At 52.4% G+C, this 23,579-nt stretch overlaps 1 protein-coding gene across 3 annotated transcripts in view; it reads left to right on the forward strand.

The window, feature by feature from the left end:
* Positions 1-23,579, forward strand: part of dusp16 (dual specificity phosphatase 16) — a 166,214-nt gene that overhangs the window by 49,599 nt on the left and 93,036 nt on the right. For all 3 annotated transcript variants that reach the window (XM_072485345.1, XM_072485344.1, XM_072485346.1), the window contains one exon: positions 5,422-5,923. In XM_072485345.1, coding sequence (XP_072341446.1) covers positions 5,699-5,923 — 225 coding nt within the window. In that variant the 5' untranslated portion in view covers positions 5,422-5,698. The remainder of the gene's footprint in view (positions 1-5,421; positions 5,924-23,579) is intronic.

The raw sequence follows: 23,579 nt of genomic DNA on the forward strand, positions 1-23,579 counted from the left end.
CAATGGGACTGAGATGGACTTTCAGCAGGATACTTTTATCCTACAATTTATTATCGGGCGGTATGGTAGCACAGTGGTTAGCACTGTGCTTCACAGCGCCAGGGACCTGGGTTCGATTCCTGGCTTGGGTCACTGTCTGTGCGGAGATCTGCACTTTCTCCCCGTGTCTGCGTGGGTTTCCTCCGGGTGCTCCGGTTTCCTCCCACAGTCCAAAGATGTGCGGTTAGGCGAATTGGACATTCTGAATTCTCCCTCTGTGTACCCGAACAGGTGCTGGACTGTGGCGACGAGGGGATTGTCACAGTAACTTCATTGCCATGTGACACTAATAAAGATTATTATTATTATTGCTGCTTTGATGGCAGCAAAATTGATAATAAAGCTCGCCTCCAGCAGTGACAAATTGAATTTTATAGATTGAGGTGGGAAGTTGCGGGCCGCAGCGTGCGATGGGGTGTTGATTCCCACTGTACCTGATCTTAGACAACCTTTAATTGCTGGGGGGATTGGATATGTGCTACTCTTAATTACATTTTCACTGTACATAATTGATAGAGAAGAAGTGCCCTGCGGGGAAGGGAGTGTTGAGAATTTAAATAAAATTATAAAGTATATTTTAGCACAATGCCATTCCTGTCTAATTCGATGAAAACCAAGCATGCAGAATAAAAAGTGTTCCATGTGTCTAGATAAATTCAAAATTAACAAGACAAATATAAAGTGACGGAAAATAGCTGAGAAAAATAAACAACCTCTCTTCAAGTTTATTAAAACCCAGGCAGTTTTGTGCTGCGGGTCATGGTTCAACAAAAACAGCTTTACATTTGTCAAAATTAATTTTGTACAGTTCATGCAAGGAGTCATTTTATATTTATATTCCCCAATTTTACTTGTCATTAGCTGCGGTGGAGACTAAAATTGGATGAAATGTGAAACAGGCGGCTGACCCTTTCCCGCCCGAGGGGTTGGATTAAAATTTCTCCCTTCAATTCCATCAGTTTGAGTTGAGTTGTCGCTCAGAAACCAGAAGCGAAAGAATAGCAAGCTAGACCTTCCACTCCGTCCCCATTTATTGTTTGTTATTAGTAATCTTCTTATCCTGATTTGGCATTGCACAAAGCAAGAAAAATCAAAGAGACTTGAATACATAAATAAATACTTACGGTTTGAATTATAAATGCGCTGTAGAAACACTTCACCACATGTACACACACAGTCCTGAAACCAATTGGAATTGAATGTGATACAGTGGGTTGGATTCTCCGATTGGGAGACTAAGCGTTCCCGCCGGAACTGAATAGCATGCGATTCGTGTTTTCATTGGGAGTGCTATTCATTCAGGGGCTGTTTAGCACAGGGCTAAATCGCTGGCTTTGAAAGCAGACCAAGGCAGGCCAGCAGCAGTGTTCGATTCCCGTACCAGCCTCCCCGAACAGGCGCCGGAATGTGGCGACTAGGGGCTTTTCACAGTAACTTCATTTGAAGCCTACTTGTGACAGTAAGCAATTTTCATTTCATTTTTCATTTCATTTCAGTTTTCATTCTGCAATTCAGGACATGCAAATGGGCTAGCACTCTGCCAGCATAAATTGGAAGCAATTCCAGCCCAGCGGGAGATGTAACAACCGGGGCTGGAATTGGTGCTGAAGAGCCTGACCAACTGGAGCAGATTAAACACTCCACTCACCACACATATTGCAGCCACACAGATGGCTCAGAGAAGATCCGCTCCCAGATTTTAGGAGTCAAAGTGTACCCAGTACTCCGATGCCAATGAGGAGAGGAGGTACACCGTCTTCCCCAGGGTGGGCCCAAGCCTGTCCTCCTAACCAGCACCTGGGAGGTGGTGGCGGTGGCAGTCAGTGCTGCCAGCCTCACGAGGAGGGTGAGGTGGTGCTGAACATTGAACATTGTCACCTAGGATGCAGGGAATGTCATTGATGAAGCAGCTGAAGATGGTTGGACCTAGGACACTACCCTGAGAAACTCCTGCAGTGATGTCTCGAGACTGAAATTATTGAGGTCCAACAACTACCCTCCTTTGTGTTAGGTATGACTCCAACCAATGGAGGATTCCTATTTTAGCTGGGGCTCCTGAATGCTGCACTTGGTCTAATACTGCCTTGATGTCGAGGGCAGTCACTCTCACCCCACCTCTGCAGTTCAGCTCTTTTGTCCATGTATGAACCAAGGCTGTAATGAGGTCAGGAGCTGAGTGACCCTGGCATAACCCAAACTGAGCGTGCGAGAGCAGGTTATTGCTGAGTAAGTGCCGTTTGATAGCGCCGTTGATGACTCCTTTCCTTAATTTACTGACGGGGGATAATTGGCTGGTTGGTTTTGTCCCGATTTTTGTGGACAGGACACACCTGGGCAATTTCCACATTGCCGGGTAGATGTCAGTGTTGTCGCTGTACTGGAACAGCTTGGCTGCAGGCATGGCTAATTCTGGAACACAAGTCTTCGGTACTATTGCCGGAATGTTGTCAGCACCGTTGCTGTACCCAGCGTCTTCAGCCATTTCGTGATTTCACATGGAGTGAATTGAATTGGCTGAAGACTGACAACTGGGACCTCGGGTGGAACCCGAGATGGATCATCCACTCGGCACTTCTGGCTGAAGATGGTTTCAAATGCTTCAGCCGTGTACCTTTACACCGATGTGCTGGGCGCTCCGTCACGGTGGATAGGGTTGTTTGTGGAGCCTCCTCCTCCGGTGAGTTGTTTAATTGTCAACACCATCCGGATGTGGCAGGCCTGCAGAGATTTGGGGCTCCGACCCCCCCCCCCCCGCGCGCCCACCCCCCCCCCCCCCCCCCCCCCCCCCGGCCGGGTCAGAGAATCGCCAGGAGGCGGCGTGAATCTCGCCCCCGCCTGCTGCCGAAATCTCCGGGGATTTGGCGGGGGCGGGAATCGTGCCGTGCCGGTCAGCGGCTGCTGGCAGCGGCCCCCCGGCGATTCTCTGGCCCGCGATGGGCCGAGTAGTTTTCGGCCAGTCCCGCCCGCGTAAATTAGAGTAGGTACTTACCGGCGGGACCTGGCTGTGCGGGCGGCCTCCGGGGTCCTCGGGGGGGATCTGGCCCCGGGAGGTCCTACCACGATGGCCTGGCCCGCGATCGGGGCCCACCGAGACGAACCCCTCTGCGCATGTGCTGGGATGACGCCAGCTGCAATAAGGCATCCTTGCTCCTGTGCTCACGACTTGTTGCAAAAAGGGACAACATTCCATTTGCCTTCCGAACTACTTGCTGTACTTGCATTTTTGCTTTCAGTGACTGGCGTACGAGGACACGTAAGTCCCTTTGCATGTCAATGTTTCTCAATGTATCACCATTTGAACAATACTCTGCCATATGTATAACACTTGTCTGGTTATTGACGTGAGATTCCAGCGACCAAAATGATTGACATTGCTGACAGATTCTAAACTTTGCAAACCTGCAGTTGCGCCGAGGTTGAGTTAATAACTGATGCACTCAAAGGAGTGATTTTAGCAATGTTTTAGCAATGATTTTCTCCAGTATTGATATTGTGGTATTATATAGGTACAGATAGACCTGAAAAATACATGACAGATTTGTAGTTTTTATATTCACAATGCCTTCATTGTAAGTACAATACAACGCTCCAATGACAATATTGTGAGAAAGTATATTTTGGTACCTGTGATATTTTGAAATAAAACCGACTGTGTACGTCCAAAAGAAATTGCATTAAAACGCAACGGGTGGAACTTTCTGGCCGTTCACACTAATGAAATCTTATAGTCCCGCCGACAGTGCACCCCTGCTGCGGGTGTCGTGGCAACGAGTAGTGCTTACAACGGGGAACCCCGTTGACAATGGTGGGACAAGAAGATTCTCTTTGCAAGCTGATCTTCACCGCTGCGGGGGGAGGGGGGATCTCTGAGGTTTCGAGAACTATATAGTCAATCTTCCTTCTGCCAATGCTGAGCAACAATGTAATTAAATAGAATATGGAATCATTTGGAAAAGTGGGAAATATTTAAAACCCCCCTGAGAAGCTTATAATCTTTATTAGTGTCACAAGTAGGCTTACATTAACACCGCAATGTAGCCATTGTGAAAATCCCCTGGTCGCTACATTGCAGCGCCTGTTCGGGTACACAGAGGGAGAATTCAGAATGTCCAGTTCACCTAACAAGCACATCATAGAACATAGAACAGTACAGCACAGTACAGGCCCTTCAGCCCACGATGTGCCGACCATTTATCCCAATCTAAGATTAACCTAACCGACACCCCTTCAATTTACTGCTGTCCATGTGTCTGTCTAAGAGTCGCTTAAATGTCCTTAATGACTCTGACTCCACCACCTCTGCTGGCAGTGCATTCCACACTCCCACCACTCTCTGTGTAAAGAATCTACCTCTGACATCTCCCCTATACCTTCCTCCAATCACCTTAAAATTATGTCCCCTCGTGACAGCCATTTCCACCCTGGGGAAAAGTCTCTGGCTATCCACTCTATCCATGCCTCTCATCACCTTGTACACCTCTATCAAGTCACCTCTCTGCCTTCTTCGCTCCAGTGAGAAAAGCCCTCGCTCCCTCAGCCTTTCTTCATAAGACATGCCCTCCAGTCCAGGCAGCATCCTGGTAAATCTCCTCTGCACCCTCTCCAAAGCATCCACATCCTTCCTATAATGAGGCGACCAGAACTGGACACAATATTCCAAGTGTGGTCTAACCAGGGTTTTATAAAGCTGCAGCAAAACCTCGCAGACAATCCCTCTGTCTTTCGGGACTTGTGGGAGGAAACCGGAGCACCCGGAGGAAACCCACGCAGGAACAGGGAGAACGTGCAGATTCCACACAGACAGTGACCCAAGCCGGGAATCAAACCTAGGTCTCTGGCACTGTGAAGCAACATGTCCACACATGTCCATTTTTCATGACGCAATGCGGAATTATCCTTTGCACTCATGAAATAATGGTGTCCCAGATGGTGTTTCATTCCTGTCGAAATGATAACATTTTTACCCATTTGAATATGGGGTATTATGTGTTTGAATAAATTATAATCCTAATGTCCTTTTTGGAAAGGAACACAATTTATTCAGATAACATAGAATTATTTGCAAAACTGTTCATTGGACATTTGAAAATGGATATTTACTCTAGATATAGGTATTGTGGCATTTAAAATCTTTATTGATTTACTGAATATTTTAATTACAGTGTTTTGTGAAGTTGCAATTCTTTGGGAACGGGGGGGTTGGACAGTTTAGTACGAAATGGGAGTTGCATATGGTAACTTCAGAATCGGGAGAAAGTAGATTTAAACCCAAATATCTTTAAAACGTGTTCCTTTTTTTCAGTGCAAATTTGTATTTGGTAAATGCACTTCCAGATTATTGTTAGTCCTTCTTTCTAAAGATTGTTTTTGTTTTGTTGGCAGATCTTCCATTCAGAGTGTTGAGTTGGAGACATCGGTGAAGAATGACGTAATGCGGAATTATCCTTCACACTCATGAGATGATGGGATCCCAGAGCAGCCCACAGTAAAGTTGTTGTCCAGCATCCAGCAGTGAGGGTTTTGAGCTTTATAGACTTGAAATGGATTTTACTTTTCCAGATCAGTTGCAATCTACGTGATGTTCTAGGTTTCCGCTGTGATGAAGTGGCTGATTCTTTAAGCACAGCTAACCCATATTTGGGGACAGGACAGTGTCACCATGGCTAATGAAAAAGCCAGAATGGTAACAGCTGAGAAGCTGGTAGGACTGCTGGAGAACGGCATGGAGAGAGTGCTGGTTATTGACAGCCGTTCTTTTGTTGAGTACAATGCCTCGCATATCTTGGATGCCGTGAATATTAATTGCTCGAAGCTCATGAAAAGAAGACTACAGCAAGACAAAGTACAAATAATAGAACTTATCCAGCATTCTGCAAAACAAAAGGTAGGTTTCTGTTGGGAAAATAAAATTGAAAGATTATCGAGGGGAATTTAAAAAGTTCATTACTTGCAATATCATTTCCATTTTTCAGCCTTTTTTATTAAGTTGACATTTTATATCTCAAATTCATTTTTTTAAATTATGAATGGGGAAGTGATTGTCTATCTATACAAATAAAATTAAATATTAACAGCATTGCAATACTCCAGTAAAGCTCAAATAGTAACCTCATTCTATCTTATTTGATTTCGAAACATGAATCAATAACATTGATTCTTAAACACTAATTCAGCAATGTTGTTATGAAGTGGAAAAGGAAAAAATGCATATTGGAAGAAGAATGATATTTAGTTTCTGGTGGACCTGGGTCGGGTGAAATGTTTAACAGGTCGTGCCACGCCACTTCCTGGCTGGTCATTGAAGGGGAACCAGAGGTCACTGGACACTCTTGTCGTCTGCTGGCGCAGACACCTCTGTGTCCACATGGAACCTGAGTCATAGAACTCTTGCTGAGCCAGACCTGGCAACCTGGATGGTTGGGTCCTCAACCCAAGAGGTGGCTCATGCTGCAGTGACAGCGGTACTACCGCCCTTGGCAACCTCACGCCTGGTCAAATGGTCCACCTGCTTCTAAAGTGTCTTCCCTTCTCGAGGTGAAGCCATTCTGAACCTACGGCACTCCCGGGAGTCACAGCGCTCCATCGCCAAACTTCCGTACATAAACGGTATCCCCGGTGTGGAGCATTTGCCCCAACCAGAACCGAGGTGACTCTCCTGTGACCCCTGTTGCCACTCGACTGTTTCCCCAAAGTTTGGAAGAGTAAGACTCAAGCACGTCCAGCGTTGTCGTCCCATCAAGAGTTCAGCTGGAGCAATTCCGGTGGTCACGCGTGACTCCGTATGGTAATTGATTAAGTGTGCCAACTGCATGTCCATCGAGCCGGTCGACTGCTTTTTCAAACCTCGTTTACAAGTTTGGAACTTACAAATTTGGGCCGCCCTCTCTTCCAGTTGATTGGAGGAAGGATGATGTGGCGAAGTGCGGATGTGCTGAAGGCCATTGTTTCCAGAAAAATAGCAAAATCCTCATCCGCCACAGGTGGGGATGAAGCGCTCGTGGGTAACAGAAACCAGTTGAGGGCATCCGTGTGGGCGATCCTGGCAGCTGAACAGTGTTGGAATGTGTAATTGTAAGCAGCAAGCAGGGGTGCCAACGGCGGGATCCTGGCTGGTGCAGTAGGTGGGATCGTGGCTGATGCAGTAGGCGAGATCCTGGCTGACGCAATAGGCAAGATCCTGGCTGACGCAGTAGGCGGGACCCTGGCTGGTGCAGTAGGCGGGATCGTGGCTGACGCAGTAGGCAGGATCGTGGCTGATGCAATAGGCGAGATCCTGGCTGACGCAGTAGGCGGGATCCTGGCTGACGCAATAGGCGGGATCCTGGCTGACGCAATAGGCGGGATCCTGGCTGACGCAGTAGGCGAGAGCCTGGCTGACGCAGTAGCCAGGATCGTGGCTGATGCAATAGGCGAGATCCTGGCTGACGCAGTAGGCGGGATCCTGGCTGACGCAATAGGCGGGACCCTGGCTGACGCAGGAGGCGGGATCCTGGCTGACGCAATAGGCGGGATCCTGGCTGACGCAGTAGGCGAGAGCCTGGCTGACGCAATAAGCGGGATCCTGGCTGCTGCAATAGGCGTGATCCTGGCTGACGCAATAGGCGGGATCCTGGCTGACGCAGTAGGCGGGATCCTGGCTGACGCAGTAGGCGGCATCCTGGCTGACGCAATAAGCGGGATCCTGGCTGACGCAGTAGACGGGATCCTGGCTGACGCAATAGGCGGGATCCTGTCTGCTGCAATAGGTGGGAACCTGGCTGACGCAATAGGCGGGATCCTGGCTGACGCAGTAGGCGGGATCCTGGCTGACGCAGTAGGCGGGGTCCTGGCTGCTGCAATAGGCGGGATCCTGGCTGACGCAGTAGGCGGGATCCTGGCTGACGCAGTAGGCGGTATCCTGGCTGACGCAGTAGGCGGGATCCTGGCTGACGCAGTAAGCGGTATCCTGGCTGACGCAGTAGGCGGGATCCTGGCTGACGCAGTAGGCGGTATCCTGGCTGACGCAGTAGGCGGGATCCTGGCTGACGCAATAGGCAGGATCCTGGCTGACGCAGTAGGCGAGAGCCTGGCTGACGCAGTAGGCGGGATCCTGGCTGACGCAATAGTCGGGATCCTGGCAGACGCAATAAGCGGGATCCTGGCTGACGCAGTAGGCGGGATCCTGGCTGACGCAGTATGCGGGATCCTGGCTGACGCAATAGTCGGGATCCTGGCAGACGCAATAAGCGGGATCCTGGCTGACGCAGTAGGCGGCATCCTGGCTGACGCAATATGCAGGATCCTGGCTGACGCAGTAGGCGGGATCGTGGCTGACGCAGTAGGCGGGATCCTGGCTGCTGCAATAGGCGGGATCCTGGCTGACGCAGTAGGCGGGAACCTGGCTGACGCAGTAGGCGGGATCATGACTGACGCAATAGGCGAGATCCTGGCTGACGCAATAGGCGGGTTCCTGGCTGATGCAGTAGGCGGCATCCTGGCTGACGGAATAGGCGGGGTCCTGGCTGACGCAGTAGGCGGGGTCCTGGCTGATGCAATAGGCGGGATCGTGGCTGATGCAGTAGGCGGGATCATGACTGACGCAATAGGCGAGATCCTGGCTGACTCAATAGGCGGGATCCTGGCTGACGCAGTAGGCGGGATCCTGGCTGACGCAGTAGGCGTGATCCTGGCTGACGCAGTAGGCGGGATCGTGGCTGACTCAGTAGGCGAGATCCTGGCTGACGCAGTAGGCGGGATCCTGGCTAACGCAATTGGCGAGATCCTGGCTGACGCAGTAGGCGGGATCCTGGCTGACGCAGAAGGCGGGATCCTGATGGACTCAATAGGCGGGGTCCTGGCTGACTCAATAGGCGGGATCCTGGCTGACGCAACAGGCGAGATCCTGGCTGACTCAATAGGCGGGGTCCTGGCTGACTCAATAGGCGGGGTCCTGGCTGACGTAATAGGCGGGATCCTGGCTGACGCAGTAGGCGGGATCGTGGCTGACGCAGTAGGCGTGATCCTGGCTGACGCAATAGGCGAGATCCTGGCTGACGCAGTAGGCGGGATCCTGGCTGACGCAATAGGCGGCATCCTGGCTGACGCAGTAGGCGGGATCGTGGCTGACGCAGTAGGCGGCATCCTGGCTGACGCAGTAGGCGGGATCGTGGCTGACTCAGTAGGCGAGATCCTGGCTGACGCAGTAGGCGGGATCCTGGCTAACGCAATTGGCGAGATCCTGGCTGACGCAGTAGGCGGGATCCTGGCTGACGCAGAAGGCGGGATCCTGGCTGACGCAGTAGGCGGGATCCTGGCTGACGCAGTAGGCAGGATTCTGGCTGTCGCAGTAGGCGGGATCCTGGCTGACGCAGAAGGCGGGATCCTGGCTGACGCAGAAGGCGGGATCCTGGCTGACGCAGAAGGCGGGATCCTGGCTGACGCAGCAGGCGAGATCCTGGCTGACGCAGTAGGCGGGATCCTGGCTGACGCAGTAGGCGGGATCCTGGCTGACGTAGTAGGCGGGATCCTGGCTGACGCAGTAGGCGGGATCCTGGCTGTCGCAGTAGACGGGATCCTGGCTGACGCAGTAGGCGGGATCCTGGCTGACGTAGTAGGCGGGATCCTGGCTGACGCAGTAGGCGGGATCCTGGCTGACGCAGTTGGCGAGATCCTGGCTGACGCAGTAGGCGGGTTCATGGCTGACGCAGTAGGCGGGACCCTGGCTGACGCAGTAGGCGGGATCCTGGCTGACGCAGTATGCGGGATCCTGGCTGACGCAGTAGGCGGGATCGTGGCTGCTGCAATAGGCGGGATCCTGCCTGACGCAATAGGCGGGATCCTGGCTGACGCAGTAGGCGGGATCCTGGCTGTTGCAATAGGCGGGATCTTGGCTGACGCAGAAGGCGGGATCCTGGCTGACGCAGTAGGCGGGATCCTGGCTGACGCAGTAGGCGGGATCCTGGCAGACGCAGTAGTCGGGATCGTGACTGACGCAGAAGGCGGGATCGTGGCTGACGCAGAAGGCGGGATCCTGGCTGACGCAGTAGGCGGGATCCTGGCAGACGCAATAGGCGGGATCGTGGCTGACGCCGGAGGCGGGACCCTTGCTGACGCAGTAGGCGGGATCCTGGCAGACGCAATAGGCGGGATCCTGGCTGACGCAGTAGGCGGGATCCTGGCTGACGCAGTAGGTGGGATCCTGGCTGACGCAATAGGCGGGATCCTGGCTGAGGCAGTAGTTGGGATCCTGGCTGATGCAGTAGGTGGGATCCTGGCTGACGCAATAGGCGGGATCCTGGCTGAGGCAGTAGTTGGGATCGTCGCTGACGCAGTAGTTGGGATCCTGGCTGACGCAGTAGTTCGGATCGTGGCTGACGCAGTAGGTGGGATCGTGGCTGATGCAGTAGGTGGGATCCTGGCTGACGCAGTAGTTGGGATCGTCGCTGACGCAGTAGTTGGGATCGTGGCTGACGCAGTAGGTGGGATCCTGGCTGACGCAGTAGTTCGGATCGTGGCTGACGCAGTAGGTGGGATCGTGGCTGATGCAGTAGGTGGGATCCTGGCTGACGCAGTAGTTGGGATCGTCGCTGACGCAGTAGGTGGGATCGTGACTGATGCAGTAGGTGGGATCCTGGCTGACGCAGTAGTTCGGATCGTGGCTGACGCAGTAGGTGGGATCCTGGCTGACGCAGTAGTTGGGATCGTGGCTGACGCAGTAGGTGGGATCCTGTCTGAGGCAGTAGGTGGGATCTTGGCTGATGCAATAGGCGGGATCCTGGCTGACGCAGTCGGTGGGATCCTGGCTGACGCAGTAGGCGGGATCCTGGCTGACGCAATAGGCGGGATCCTTGCTGACGCAGTAGGCGGGATCCTGGCTGACGCAATAGGCGGGATCCTTGCTGACGCAGTAGGCGGGATCCTGGCTGCTGCAATAGGCGGGATCCTGGCTGACGCAGAAGGCGGGATCGTGGCTGACGCAGTAGGCGGGATCCTGGCTGACGGAGTAGGCGGGATCGTGGCTGACGCAGTAGGCGGGATCCTGGCTGACTCAGTAGGCGGGATCGTGGCTGACGCAGTAGGCGGGATCCTGGCTGCTGCAGTAGGCGAGATCCTGGCTGACGCAGTAGGCGGGATCGTGGCTGACGCAGCAGGCGGGATCCTGGCTGCTGCAGTAGGCGGGATCCTGGCTGCTGCAGTAGGCGGGATCCTGGCTGACGCAATAAGCGGGATCCTGGCTGACGCAATAGGTGGGATTCTGGCTGACGCAGTAGGCGGGATCCTGACTGACGCAGTGGGCGGGATCCTGACTGACGCAGTGGGCGGGATCCTGGCTGACGCAGTAGGCGGGATCCTGGCTGACGCAGTAGGCGGGTCCCTGGCTGGTGCAATAGGCGGGGTCCTGGCTGACGCAGTAGGCGGGATCCTGGCTGACACAGTAGGCAGGATCCTGGCTGACGCAGTAGGCGGGACCCTGGCTGGTGTAATAGGCGGGATCCTGGCTGACGCAGTAGGCGAGATCCTGGCTGACGCAGTAAGCGGGACCCTGGCTGACGCAATAGGCGAGATCCTGGCTGACACAATAGGCGGGATCCTGGCTGACGCAGTAGGCGGGATTCTGGCTGATGCTGTAGGCGGGATCCTGGCTGACGCAGTAGGCGGGATCGTGGCTGACGCAGTAGGCGGGATCCTGGCTGACGCAGTAGGTGGGATCCTGGCTGACGCAGTAGGTGGGATCCTGGCTGACGCAGTAGGCGAGATCCTGGCTGACGCAATAGGCGGGATCCTGGCTGACGCAGTAGTCGGGATTCTGGCTGATGCAGTAGGCGGGATCCTGGCTGACGCAGTAGGCGGGGTCCTGGCTGACGCAATAGGTGGGATCGTGGCTGACGCAGTAGGCGGGATCCTGGCTGATGCAGTAGGTGGGATCCTGGCTGACGCAGTAGGCGGGATCCTGGCTGACGCAGTAGGCGGGATCCTGGCTGACGCAGTAGGCGGGATCCTGGTTGACGCTATAAGCGGGATCCTGGCTGACGCAGTAGGCGGGATCCTGGCTGACGCAGTAGGCGGGATCCTGGCTGACGCAGTCGGCGGGATCCTGGTTGACGCTATAAGCGGGATCCTGGCTGACGCAATAGGCGGGATCCTGGCTGACGCAATAGGCGGGACCCTGGCTGACGCAATAGGCGGGCTCCTGGCTGATGCAGTAGGCTGGATCGTGGCTGACGCAGTAGGCGGGATCGTGGCTGACGCAGTAGGCGGGATCCTGGCTGGTGCAGTAGGCGGGATCCTGGCTGACGCAATTGGCGGGATCCTGGCTGACGCAGTAGGCGGGATGCTGGCTGACGCAGTAAGCGGGATCTTGGCTTACGCAGTAGGCGGGATCCTGGCTGACGCAATCGGCACGATCCTGGCTGACGCAGTAGGCGTGATCGTCGCTGACGCAGTAGGCGGGACCCTGGCTGGTGTAATAGGCGGGATCCTGGCTGACGCAGTAGGCGAGATCCTGGCTGACGCAGTAGGCGGGATTCTGGCTGATGCTGTAGGCGGGATCCTGGCTGACGCAGTAGGCGGGATCGTGGCTGACGCAGTAGGCGGGATCCTGGCTGACGCAGTAGGTGGGATCCTGGCTGACGCAGTAGGTGGGATCCTGGCTGACGCAGTAGGCGAGATCCTGGCTGACGCAATAGGCGGGATCCTGGCTGACGCAGTAGTCGGGATTCTGGCTGATGCAGTAGGCGGGATCCTGGCTGACGCAGTAGGCGGGGTCCTGGCTGACGCAATAGGTGGGATCGTGGCTGACGCAGTAGGCGGGATCCTGGCTGATGCAGTAGGTGGGATCCTGGCTGACGCAGTAGGCGGGATCCTGGCTGACGCAGTAGGCGGGATCCTGGCTGACGCAGTAGGCGGGATCCTGGTTGACGCTATAAGCGGGATCCTGGCTGACGCAGTAGGCGGGATCCTGGCTGACGCAGTAGGCGGGATCCTGGCTGACGCAGTCGGCGGGATCCTGGTTGACGCTATAAGCGGGATCCTGGCTGACGCAATAGGCGGGATCCTGGCTGACGCAATAGGCGGGACCCTGGCTGACGCAATAGGCGGGCTCCTGGCTGATGCAGTAGGCTGGATCGTGGCTGACGCAGTAGGCGGGATCGTGGCTGACGCAGTAGGCGGGATCCTGGCTGGTGCAGTAGGCGGGATCCTGGCTGACGCAATTGGCGGGATCCTGGCTGACGCAGTAGGCGGGATGCTGGCTGACGCAGTAAGCGGGATCTTGGCTTACGCAGTAGGCGGGATCCTGGCTGACGCAATCGGCGCGATCCTGGCTGACGCAGTAGGCGTGATCGTCGCTGACGCAATAGGCGGGATCCTGGCTGACGCAGTCGGCGGGATCCTGGCTGACGCAATAGGCCGGATCCTGGCTGACGCAGTAGGCGGGATCCTGGCTGACGCAGTAGGCGTGATCGTCGCTGACGCAATAGGCGGGATCCTGGCTGACGCAGTAGGCGTGATCGTCGATGACGCAATAGGCCGGATCCTGGCTGACGCAATAGGCGGGATCCTGGTTGAAGCAGTAGGCGGGATCCTGGCTGACGCAGTAGGCGGGATCCTGACTGACGCAATAGGCGGGATCCTGGCTAACTCAGTAGGCGGGATCCTGGCTGACGCAATAGGCGGGATCCTGGCTGACGCAGTCGGCGGGATCCTGGCTGACGCAATAGGCCGGATCCTGGCTGACGCAGTAGGCGGGATCCTGGCTGACGCAGTAGGCGGGATCCTGGCTGAAGCAGTAGGCGGGATCCTGGCTGACGCAGTAGGCGGGATCCTGGCTGACGCAATAGGCGGGATCCTGGCTGACGCAATAGGCGGGATCCTGGCTGACGCAATAGGCGGGATCCTGGCTGACGCAATAGGCGGGATCCTGGCTGACGCAATAGGCCGGATCCTGGCTGACGCAGTAGGCGGGATCCTGGCTGAAGCAGTAGGCGGGATCCTGGCTGAAGCAGTAGGCAGGATCGTGGCTGACTCAGTAGGGGGGATCCTGGCTGACGCAATAGGCGGGATCCTGGCTGACGCAGTCGGCGGGACCCTGGCTGACGCAATAGGCGGGAACCTGGCTGACGCAATAGGCGAGATCCTGGCTGACTCAATAGGCGGGATCGTGGCTGACTCAGTAGGCAGGATCCTTACTGACGCAGTAGGCGGGATCGTGGCTGACTCAGTAGGCGGGATCGTGGCTGACTCAGTAGGCAGGATCCTGACTGACGCAGTAGGCGGGATCGTGGCTGACGCAGTAGGCGGGATCCTGGCTGACGCAATAGGCCGGATCCTGGCTGACGCAGTAGGCGGGATCCTGGCTGACGCAGTAGGCGGGATCCTGGCTGAAGCAGTAGGCGGGATCCTGGCTGACGCAGTAGGCGGGATCCTGGCTGACTCAGTAGGCGGGATCCTGGCTGACGCAATAGGCGGGATCCTGGCTGACGCAATAGGCGGGATCCTGGCTGACGCAATAGGCGGGATCCTGGCTGACGCAATAGGCCGGATCCTGGCTGACGCAGTAGGCGGGATCCTGGCTGAAGCAGTAGGCGGGATGCTCTTGTCCACCCGGAACAGGCTGAGAAACAGCTTGCGGTCAGTTATGATGATGAAATGCCAACCATACACTGATTGATGGAATATCGTAATTCCAAAGGTGACGGCCAGACCTTCCTTCTCAGTTTATGCATTCCGTCACTTGACATCCGCCAAGGTGCCACAGGGAGCTCAATGATTGTTTCCCATGGTCCTCATGGGGGTTATGACACTTCTACATTTTTAGAAAAATCTTGTTGCATCATCACCTCAACCCAAGGGGCGGCCCATGCTGTGGTGACAGCAGTACTATCGCCATGGCAACCTCACGCCTGGCCAAGTGGTCCACATGCTTCTTAAGTGTCTTTCCTTAGACTTGGACTCCATCGCCACAGTTCCGTACATAAACGGTATCCCCGGTTGTGGAGCATTTGCCCCAATCGGAACCGAGGTGACTCTCCTGTGACCCCTGATGCCACCCGACTGTTTCCCCAAAGTTTGGAAGAGTCAGACTCCCACGAGTCAAGAGTTGTCGTCCCATCAAGAGTTCAGCTGGAGCAATTCCGGTGGTCAGGCGCGACCTCGGATGGTAATTGAATAAGAGGCGCGCCAACCGTATGTCCATAGAGCCGGTCGACTGCTTTTTCAAACCTGGTTTACACGTTTGGACCGCCCTCTCTTCCAGTTGATTGGAGGAAGGATGATGTGGCGAATGCGGATGTGCTGAAGGCCATTGTTTACAGAAAAATGGCAAGCTCCTCGCTGGTGAAAGGAGGTCCATTGTCCGTAACCAGCACCTCCGGAAGCCTGTGGGTACTAAAAGATCACCTGAGCTTCTCAATAGTATCCCTGGACACTGAGGAAGACATCCTGAAAATTCCAGCCTCTTCCAGTGGGCATCCACAATTAATAAAAACATGGAACCCATGAATGTTCCAACAAAATCTGCATGGAGGTGAATCCATGGACGACCCGGCCATTTCCACCTGTGGAGGGGCGTTGACGACGGCAGGTTCTGGGATTCCCGGCCCACTGGGCAGTTTTGTACCATTCTCTCGATGTCCGCAGAGATACCTGGCCACCAAACATCGGCTTTGTGCCAGCGTTTTCATTTTTTAAGCCATCCGGATGGCCAGCGTGCAAATCCTGTAACAGGGCTTCCCGATCCTGAGGGAGAATGACCCGAGCTCCCAACAATATTGCTCCATTCTCCAAAGTCAGCTTGGGATCCTGTCTGAAGCAAAAGGTGCGAACCTGGCTGACGCAGTAGGTATAGAAATTGGCTGCTTTGCTCAAAGGATCTGTGCCAGTTTTTATTCTCCACGCACATTTTTCTTCTCACTATGGGCGGGATTCTCCGCCGGGGGGCATGCTCCGTTTTGCCAACAGCCCGGGGGTTTCCCCACGGTGTGGGGTTGCCGCACAATAGGAAACCCCATTGACTGACCGGCGTAACGGAGAATCCCACCGGCGGGGTGAGGCTGAAATGCGGCGGGATGGAGAATCCAGCCCCGTGTTTTGTCTTGCTCTTTATATATCCTCCATTCTTTCCTCCATCATGTATTGAACTAGTTTTCCCGGAAGTGCATCTGCACAATTTGCTTCAACAGTTCCATTTCACTTCCATGAACTCATCATATAAATGCAATCCTCCTGAATTCCTATTCGATTTATTAGTGATTACTTCTGGCTACTTGTTCTGGACTCCCCCACAAATGGCAACAACGATGTTATTCTACCCTATCGCACCTATTGTATGGGCTGTATGTGCCACTATTAAAACCAAAGGCATTTTTAGTTGGATATAATGCACCTCCAGAAGCTTCCAGCATCTTGACAAGGGCGCTTGTGTCGGCATTCAGTGCATGTACTGGGAACCTCCAAACTCTCATGACCTCAAACATTCCCAATCCCTCCTGGTTGAGCTGACCCTCTACCTACCAATTTGGATCACACAGGTGCATTCAACATATTGCTTTGTCATTCATCAAAGAACATGTGAGGAACCCCAAATTGACATTATTTTAAAGGACTTGCCACACAACTTGCAGGCGGTAATTTAGAATAACTTTTGCTTTTGCAATTTCTCTGGAAACATGATGGAGTGTTTTTGGAGAGTTCCTGGAATAGGCAGGGAGTGTAGATGTATCCTCAAAGGGTAGGCAGTAAATTTGGTTTTCTTTCCACATAAGTTCCATCAGGTATTGGCACTGCAGCTGTGGTGCCTTTGGGTCCTGCTGAATACCTGCAGAAACTGTGGAGAGGACCAGCTCTGAGTGAGGCCCTCCACCAAGCCAGAGCCAGATTTCTCTGAGCTCCTTGACAATGACAGGAGGCTGTCTTGCAGGCCACCCAAGCAGCTATGCACCCAGCACCTCTCTGTATCCTCATCAGCATTTTCCTGTCCGACATCTCATCAAAGTCTTCATCGGAGCCCCCTGTCGCGGAACTCGTCTATGGCCTCTCCCTCTGGTCAGCTGACACATAACCCCTTCATCCTGACCTGACTATAGCTTGTACACGGTGATTCACCATGGGCAAATCCCCACTCTGTATCACCCTCTCAGGTACACACAATGCTGCTATGTGAGCTGGTGACTGGAGTTGTCTGATAAAGTGACCAGGCTTCTCCATAAACGGAGAGGCAGCAGTTCCAGGGTATATGAGAGCAGAGAATGAGAAAGGCAAGGGTTAGAGTTGAGAGTAGGATGAAAAACAAGAGGTCTATAACACACCACCTGCTTCCCGCCCATAATGGCAGATAACAGGATGAAAGCAGTGGCTTATGACAGAAACAACTGCTTCTACATTCTTCATGCCACACACGTGCCAGACATTGACTGCCTCCAACAAGATTGAATCTAACTATCTCCCCACGACATTCAATGGCATTACCATCACTGAATCCCCCATTTCAAGATCCTGGGTTTACCATTGACAGGAAACTGAACTGGATAAGGACAAAGAAAAGTACAGCACAGGAAGAGGCCCTTCGGCCCTCCAAGCCCGGGCCGACTATGCTGCCCGGCTAAACTAAAATCTTCTACACTTCCTGAGTCCGTATCCCTCTATTCCCATCTTATTCATGTATTTGTCAAGATGCCCCTTAAATGTCACTATCGTCCCTGCTTCCACCACCTCCTCCGGCAGCGAGTTCCAGGCACCCACTACCCTCTGCATAAAAAACTTGCCTCGTACATCTACTCTAAACCTTGCCCCTCACCCCTTAAACCTATGCCCCCTAGTAATTGACCCCTCTACCCCAGGGAAAAGCCTCTGACTATCCACTCTGTCTATGCCCCTCATAATTTTGTAGACCTCTTTCAGGTCGCCCCTCAACCTCCTTCGTTCCAGTGAGAACAAACCGAGTTTATTCAACCGCTCCTCATAGCTAATGCCCTCCATACCAGGCAACATTCTGGTTAATCTCTTCTCCACCCTCTCTAAAGCCTCCACATCCTTCTGGTAGTGTGGCGACCAGAATTGAACACTATACTCCAAGTGTGGCCTAACTAAGGTTCTATACAGCTGCAACATGACTTGCTAATTCTTATACTCAATGCCCCGGCCAATGAAGGCAAGCATGCCGTATGCCTTCTTGACTACCTTCTCCACCTGTGTTGCCCCTTTCAGTGACCTGTGGACCTGTACACCTAGATCTCTCTGACTTTCAATACTCTTGAGGGTTCTACCATTCACTGTATATTCCCTACGTTCATTAGACCTTCCAAAATGCATGACCTCACATTTGTCCGGATTAAACTCCATCTGCCATCTCTCCGCCCAAGTCTCCAAACAATCTAAATCCTGCTGTATCCTCTGACAGTCCTCATCGCTATCCGCAATTCCACCAACCTTTGTGTCGTCTGCAAACTTACTAATAAGACCAGTTACATTTTCCTCCAAATCATTTATATGTACTACAAACAGCAAAGGTCCCAGCACTGATCCATGCGGAACACCACTAGTCACAGCCTTCCAATTAGAAAAGCACCCTTCCATTGCTACTCTCTGCCTTCGATGACCTAGCCAGTTCTGTATCCACCTTGCCAGCTCACCCCTGATCCCGTGTGACTTCACCTTTTGTACCAGTCTACCATGAGGGACCTTGTCAAAGGCCTTACTGAAGTCCATATAGACAACATCCACTGCCCTACCTGCATCAATCATCTTTGTGACCTCCTCGAAAAACTCTATCAAGTTAGTGAGACACGACCTCCCCTTCACAAAACCATGCTGCCTCTCACTAATACATCCATTTGCTTCCAAATGGGAGTAGATCCTGTCTCGAAGAATTCTCTCCGGTAATTTCCCATCCACTGACGTAAGGCTAGCTCTGCCACCCTCTTTGGCAGGCCCGTGCCAAGAGGTGGGCCAACTCTAGAGCAGACAGATTAAAAGACCAGTCTTCCGTTTTCCAAGGTTCTTGAAAATTGCAGTATTTATCCTTCTTCCTCACAGGAACATGCCGGTCCTGAATTCCTTTTAACTGACACTTGAAAGCCTCCCACATGTCAGATGTTGATTTACCCTCACCGGTCTGTAGTTCCCTGGATTATCCTTGCTACCCTTCTTAAACAAAGGAACAACATTGGCTATTCTCCAGTCCTCCAGGACATCACCTGAAGACAGTGAGGATCCAAAGATTTCTGTCAAGGCCTCAGCAATTTCCTCTCCAGCCTCCTTCAGTATTCTGGGGTAGATCCCATCAGGCCCTGCGGACTTATCTACCTTAATATTTTTCAAGATGCCCAACACCTCGTCTTTTTGGATCTCAATGTGACCCAGGCTATCTACACACCCTTCTCCAGACTCAACATCTACCAATTCCTTCTCTTTGGTGAATACTGATGTAAAGTATTCATTTAGTACCTCAACCATTTCCTCTGGCTCCACACATAGATTCCCTTGCCTATCCTTCAGTGGGCCAACCCTTTCCCTGGCTACCCTCTTGCCTTTTATGTACGTGTAAAAAGCCTTGGGATTTTCCTTAACCCTATTTGCCAATGACTTTTCGTGACCCCTTCGAGCCCTCCTGACTCCTTGCTTAAGTTCCTTCCTACTTTCCTTATATTCCACACAGGCTTTGTCTGTTCCTAGCCTTTTAGCCCTGACAAATGCCTTCTCTTTCTTTTTGATGAGGCCTACAATATCTCTCGTTATCCAAGGTTCCTGAAAATTGCCGTATTTATCCTTCTTCCTCACAGGAACATGCTGGTCCTGAATTCCTTTTAACTGACACTTGAAAGCCTCCCACATGTCAGATGTTGATTTACCCTCAAACATCCGCCCCCAATCTAGGTTCTTCAGTTCTCGCCTAATATTGTTATAATTAGCCTTCCCCCAATTTAGCACATTCACCCTAGGACCACTCTTATCCTTGTCCACCAGCACTTTAAAACTTACTGAATTGTGGTCACTGTTCCCGAAATGCTCCCCTACTGAAACTTCTACCACCTGGCCGGGCTCTTTCCCCAATACCAGGTCCAGTACAGCCCCTTCCCTAGTTGGACTGTCTACATATTGTTTTAAGAAGCCCTCCTGGATGCTCCTTACAAACTCTGCCCCGTCTAAGCCCCTGGCACTAAATGAGTCCCAGTCAATATTGGGGAAGTTGAAGTCTCCCATCACAACAACCCTGTTGTTTTGACTCTTTTCCAAAATCTGTCTACCTATCTGCTCCTCTATCTCCCGCTGGCTGTTGGGAGGCCTGTAGTAAACCCCCAACGTTGTGACAGCACCCTTCTTATTCCTGATCTCTACCCATATAGCCTCACTGCCCTCTGAGGTGTCCTCCCGCAGTACAGCTGTGATATTCTCCCGAACAAGTAGCGTAACTCCGCCACCCCTTTTACATCCCCCTCTATCCCGCCGGAAACATTTAAATCCTGGAAGGTTTAGCTGCCAATCCTGCCCTTCCCTCAACCAGGTCTCTGTAATGGCAACAACATCATAGTTCCAAGTACTAATCCAAGCTCTAAGTTCATCTGCCTTACCCGTAATACTTCTTGCATTAAAACATATGCACTTCAGGCCACCAGACCCGCTGTGTTCAGCAACTTCTCCCTGTCTGCTCTGCCTCAGAGCCACACTGTCCCTATTCCCTAGTTCTCCCTCAATACTCTCACCTTCTGACCTATTGCTCCCATGCCCACCCCCCTGCCATACTAGTTTAAACCCTCCCGTGTGACACTAGCAAACCTCGCGGCCAGGATATTTATGCCTCTCCAGTTTAGATGCAACCCGTCCTTCTTATACAGGTCACACCTGCCCCGGAAGAGCTCCCAGTGGTCCAGATAACGGAAACCCTCCCTCCTACACCAGCTGTTTAGCCACGTGTTTAGCTGCTCTATCTTCCTATTTCTAGCCTCACTGGCACATGGCACAGGGAGTAATCCCGAGATTACAACTCTAGAGGTCCTGTCTTTTAACTTTCTGCCTCGCTCCCTGAACTCCTGCTGCAGGACCTCATGCCCCTTCCTGCCTATGTCGTTAGTACCAATATGTACAATGTCCTCTGCCTGTTTGCCCTTCCCCTTCATGATGCCCTCTACCCATTCGGAGACATCCTGGATCCTGGCACCAGGGAGGCAACATACCATCCTGGAGTCTCTTTCACGTCCACAGAAGCGCCTATCTGTGCCCCTGACTATAGAGTCCCCTATTACTATTGCTCTTCTGCGCTTTGACCCTCCCTTCTGAACATCAGAGCCAGCCGTGGTGCCACTGCTCTGTCTGCTGCTGTTTTCCCCTGATAGGCTATCCCCCCCGACAGTATCCAAAGGGGTATACCTGTTTGAGAGGGGGACAACCACAGGGGATTCCTGCACTGACTGCCTGCCCTTTCTGGTGGTCACCCATTTCTCTGCCTGCACCTTGGGTGTGACCACATTTATATAACTGCGATCTATGACGCTTTCCGCCACCTGCATGCTCCTAAGTGCATCCAACTGCTGCTCCAACCGAACCATGCGGACTGTGAGGAGCTCCAGTTGGTGCACTTTCAGCAGATGAAGCCATCTGGGACGCTGGAAGCCTCCCGGACCTGCCACATCTCACACTCAGAGCACTGCACCCCTCTAACTGACGGAATTGCGTCAATTAATTAGTAAATTAAATTTAAAAGTTACTGTCAACTATCTGTTTCCTAGCACTAGATTTCTCCTATAAATGTGAAACCTAAATACAGTACTCTCCGATCTCTGGCTTAGATACCCCTCTAAATTATAATTAAGTAATTATGTTTAATTAGTTTAACAATGCTTAATTTTTTTAATTTAGTGTAGATTCCCAACCAGCCAATCAGGTCACAGCTTTTCTGTGATGTCACTTCAGTTTCACCCCATCCCCCCCACACACACAATTTGGAAAGGTGATAAAAGTAAAAATGAATAAAAATCACTTACTTTTACCTTCCGAGGGTCCCAGATGCTCTCTGGTTCTCTCCCTGCTGATTAAAAGCTACAGGCCAGAAGAAAGAGAGAAAACAAAACAGTAGGGGAAAAGCACCTTCTCCCACTCTGCACCGAATTACCTTACTGCACCAAATTAACAAGTTCCAAATTCCCACTCTGGATATGTCTCACTCCGGCTGTGTCTCCTTCACTTACGCAAATCTTACTGAGTGCGCTTTCTGTCTGTCTTTTATACAAACCTCAGCTAACCAGGGTGACTCACACTACTTAAGCTTCAAGGAGAAGAATACAATGTGCACCTTTGTGCCACTAAACAGGCCTCAGGTGACTGACAGATAACTGCCTCTCAGCAATTAGGGTGGGGGCAGCTTCAGCCAATCAGACACTAATCTACACACTATGTAAATACTTAGCTATAAGGGGAGGTCCGAGGCTGGGAATTCTGTGATGTGTAACTTACCTCCTGACTTCCTATATTCTGTATAACATCAACAACTCAGGAGTGTGATGGATACTGTCCACTGGCCTGGATAAGTGTAGCTCCCAACAACTACAAGAATAATAATCTAATAATCTTTATTATTGTCACAAGTAGGCTTACATTAACACTGCAATTAAATTACTGTGAAAATCCCCTAGTCGCCACACTCCTGCGCCTGTTCGGGTACAGAGGGAGAATTCAGGATGTCCAATTCACCTAACAAGCAAGTCTTTCGGGACTTGTGGGAGGAAGCTGGAGCACCCGGAGGAAACCCACGCAGACACGGGGAGAATCCGAGTCCCTGGTGCTGTGAAGCAACAGTGCTAACCACTGTACTACCGTGTCGCCAGGTGGACACCATCCAGGAGAAAAGTCCTCCTTGATTGGCACCCTATCCACCACCGACACGCAGGGGCAGCAGTGTGTACCATGTATAATATGCCCCTTCAGAATATTCTAAAGCCGCAACCTCTACCACCTAGAAGGTGAAGGGCAGTAGGTGCATGGGAACACCATCACCTGTCAGTTCCCCTCCATGTCACACACATGACTTGGAAATATCTCACCTTTCCTTCACTGTCACTGGGTCAGAGTCCTGGAACACCTCCCTAACAGCACTGTGGGTGTACCTACACCATGTGGACTGCAACAATTCGGGAAGACTGCTCACCATCCCCTTCTCAGGGCAGCTCAGGTGGGCAATAAATGCTGGCCTAACTAGTGATGCATCCCATGAATAAATTTTTTAAAACCCTGAATGCTCTCAGCAATACTGAACGCCCCAAACTCTTGTCGTGGAGGATCCCATAATTCAGGGAGCCATTTGCATAGGGCTCAGGAGACAGAACGCCTTCACTCCAACAGGTCTCCTCTGCTCCCTCTAGTTATGGCCCATCTTGTCCAGAAAGAGGGAGGGAAGAATGTCAGTGATTGATTGTGAGGTTCTGCGATTAGATGGTGTGCTGCCACAGCCAAATAGCTGAAAGTATGTGAAATCAGCAGGAGCTCGAAATGAGACTGGCATCATTGGACGGTGCGTGAAGATGAAGTGGGCTATATGGACGTCAGGACTGAGGTTAGGGTGCCAGAAGCTGCTG

Source organism: Scyliorhinus torazame, chromosome 19, assembly GCF_047496885.1.
Source record: "Scyliorhinus torazame isolate Kashiwa2021f chromosome 19, sScyTor2.1, whole genome shotgun sequence".
Taxonomy (NCBI): Eukaryota; Metazoa; Chordata; class Chondrichthyes; order Carcharhiniformes; family Scyliorhinidae; genus Scyliorhinus; species Scyliorhinus torazame.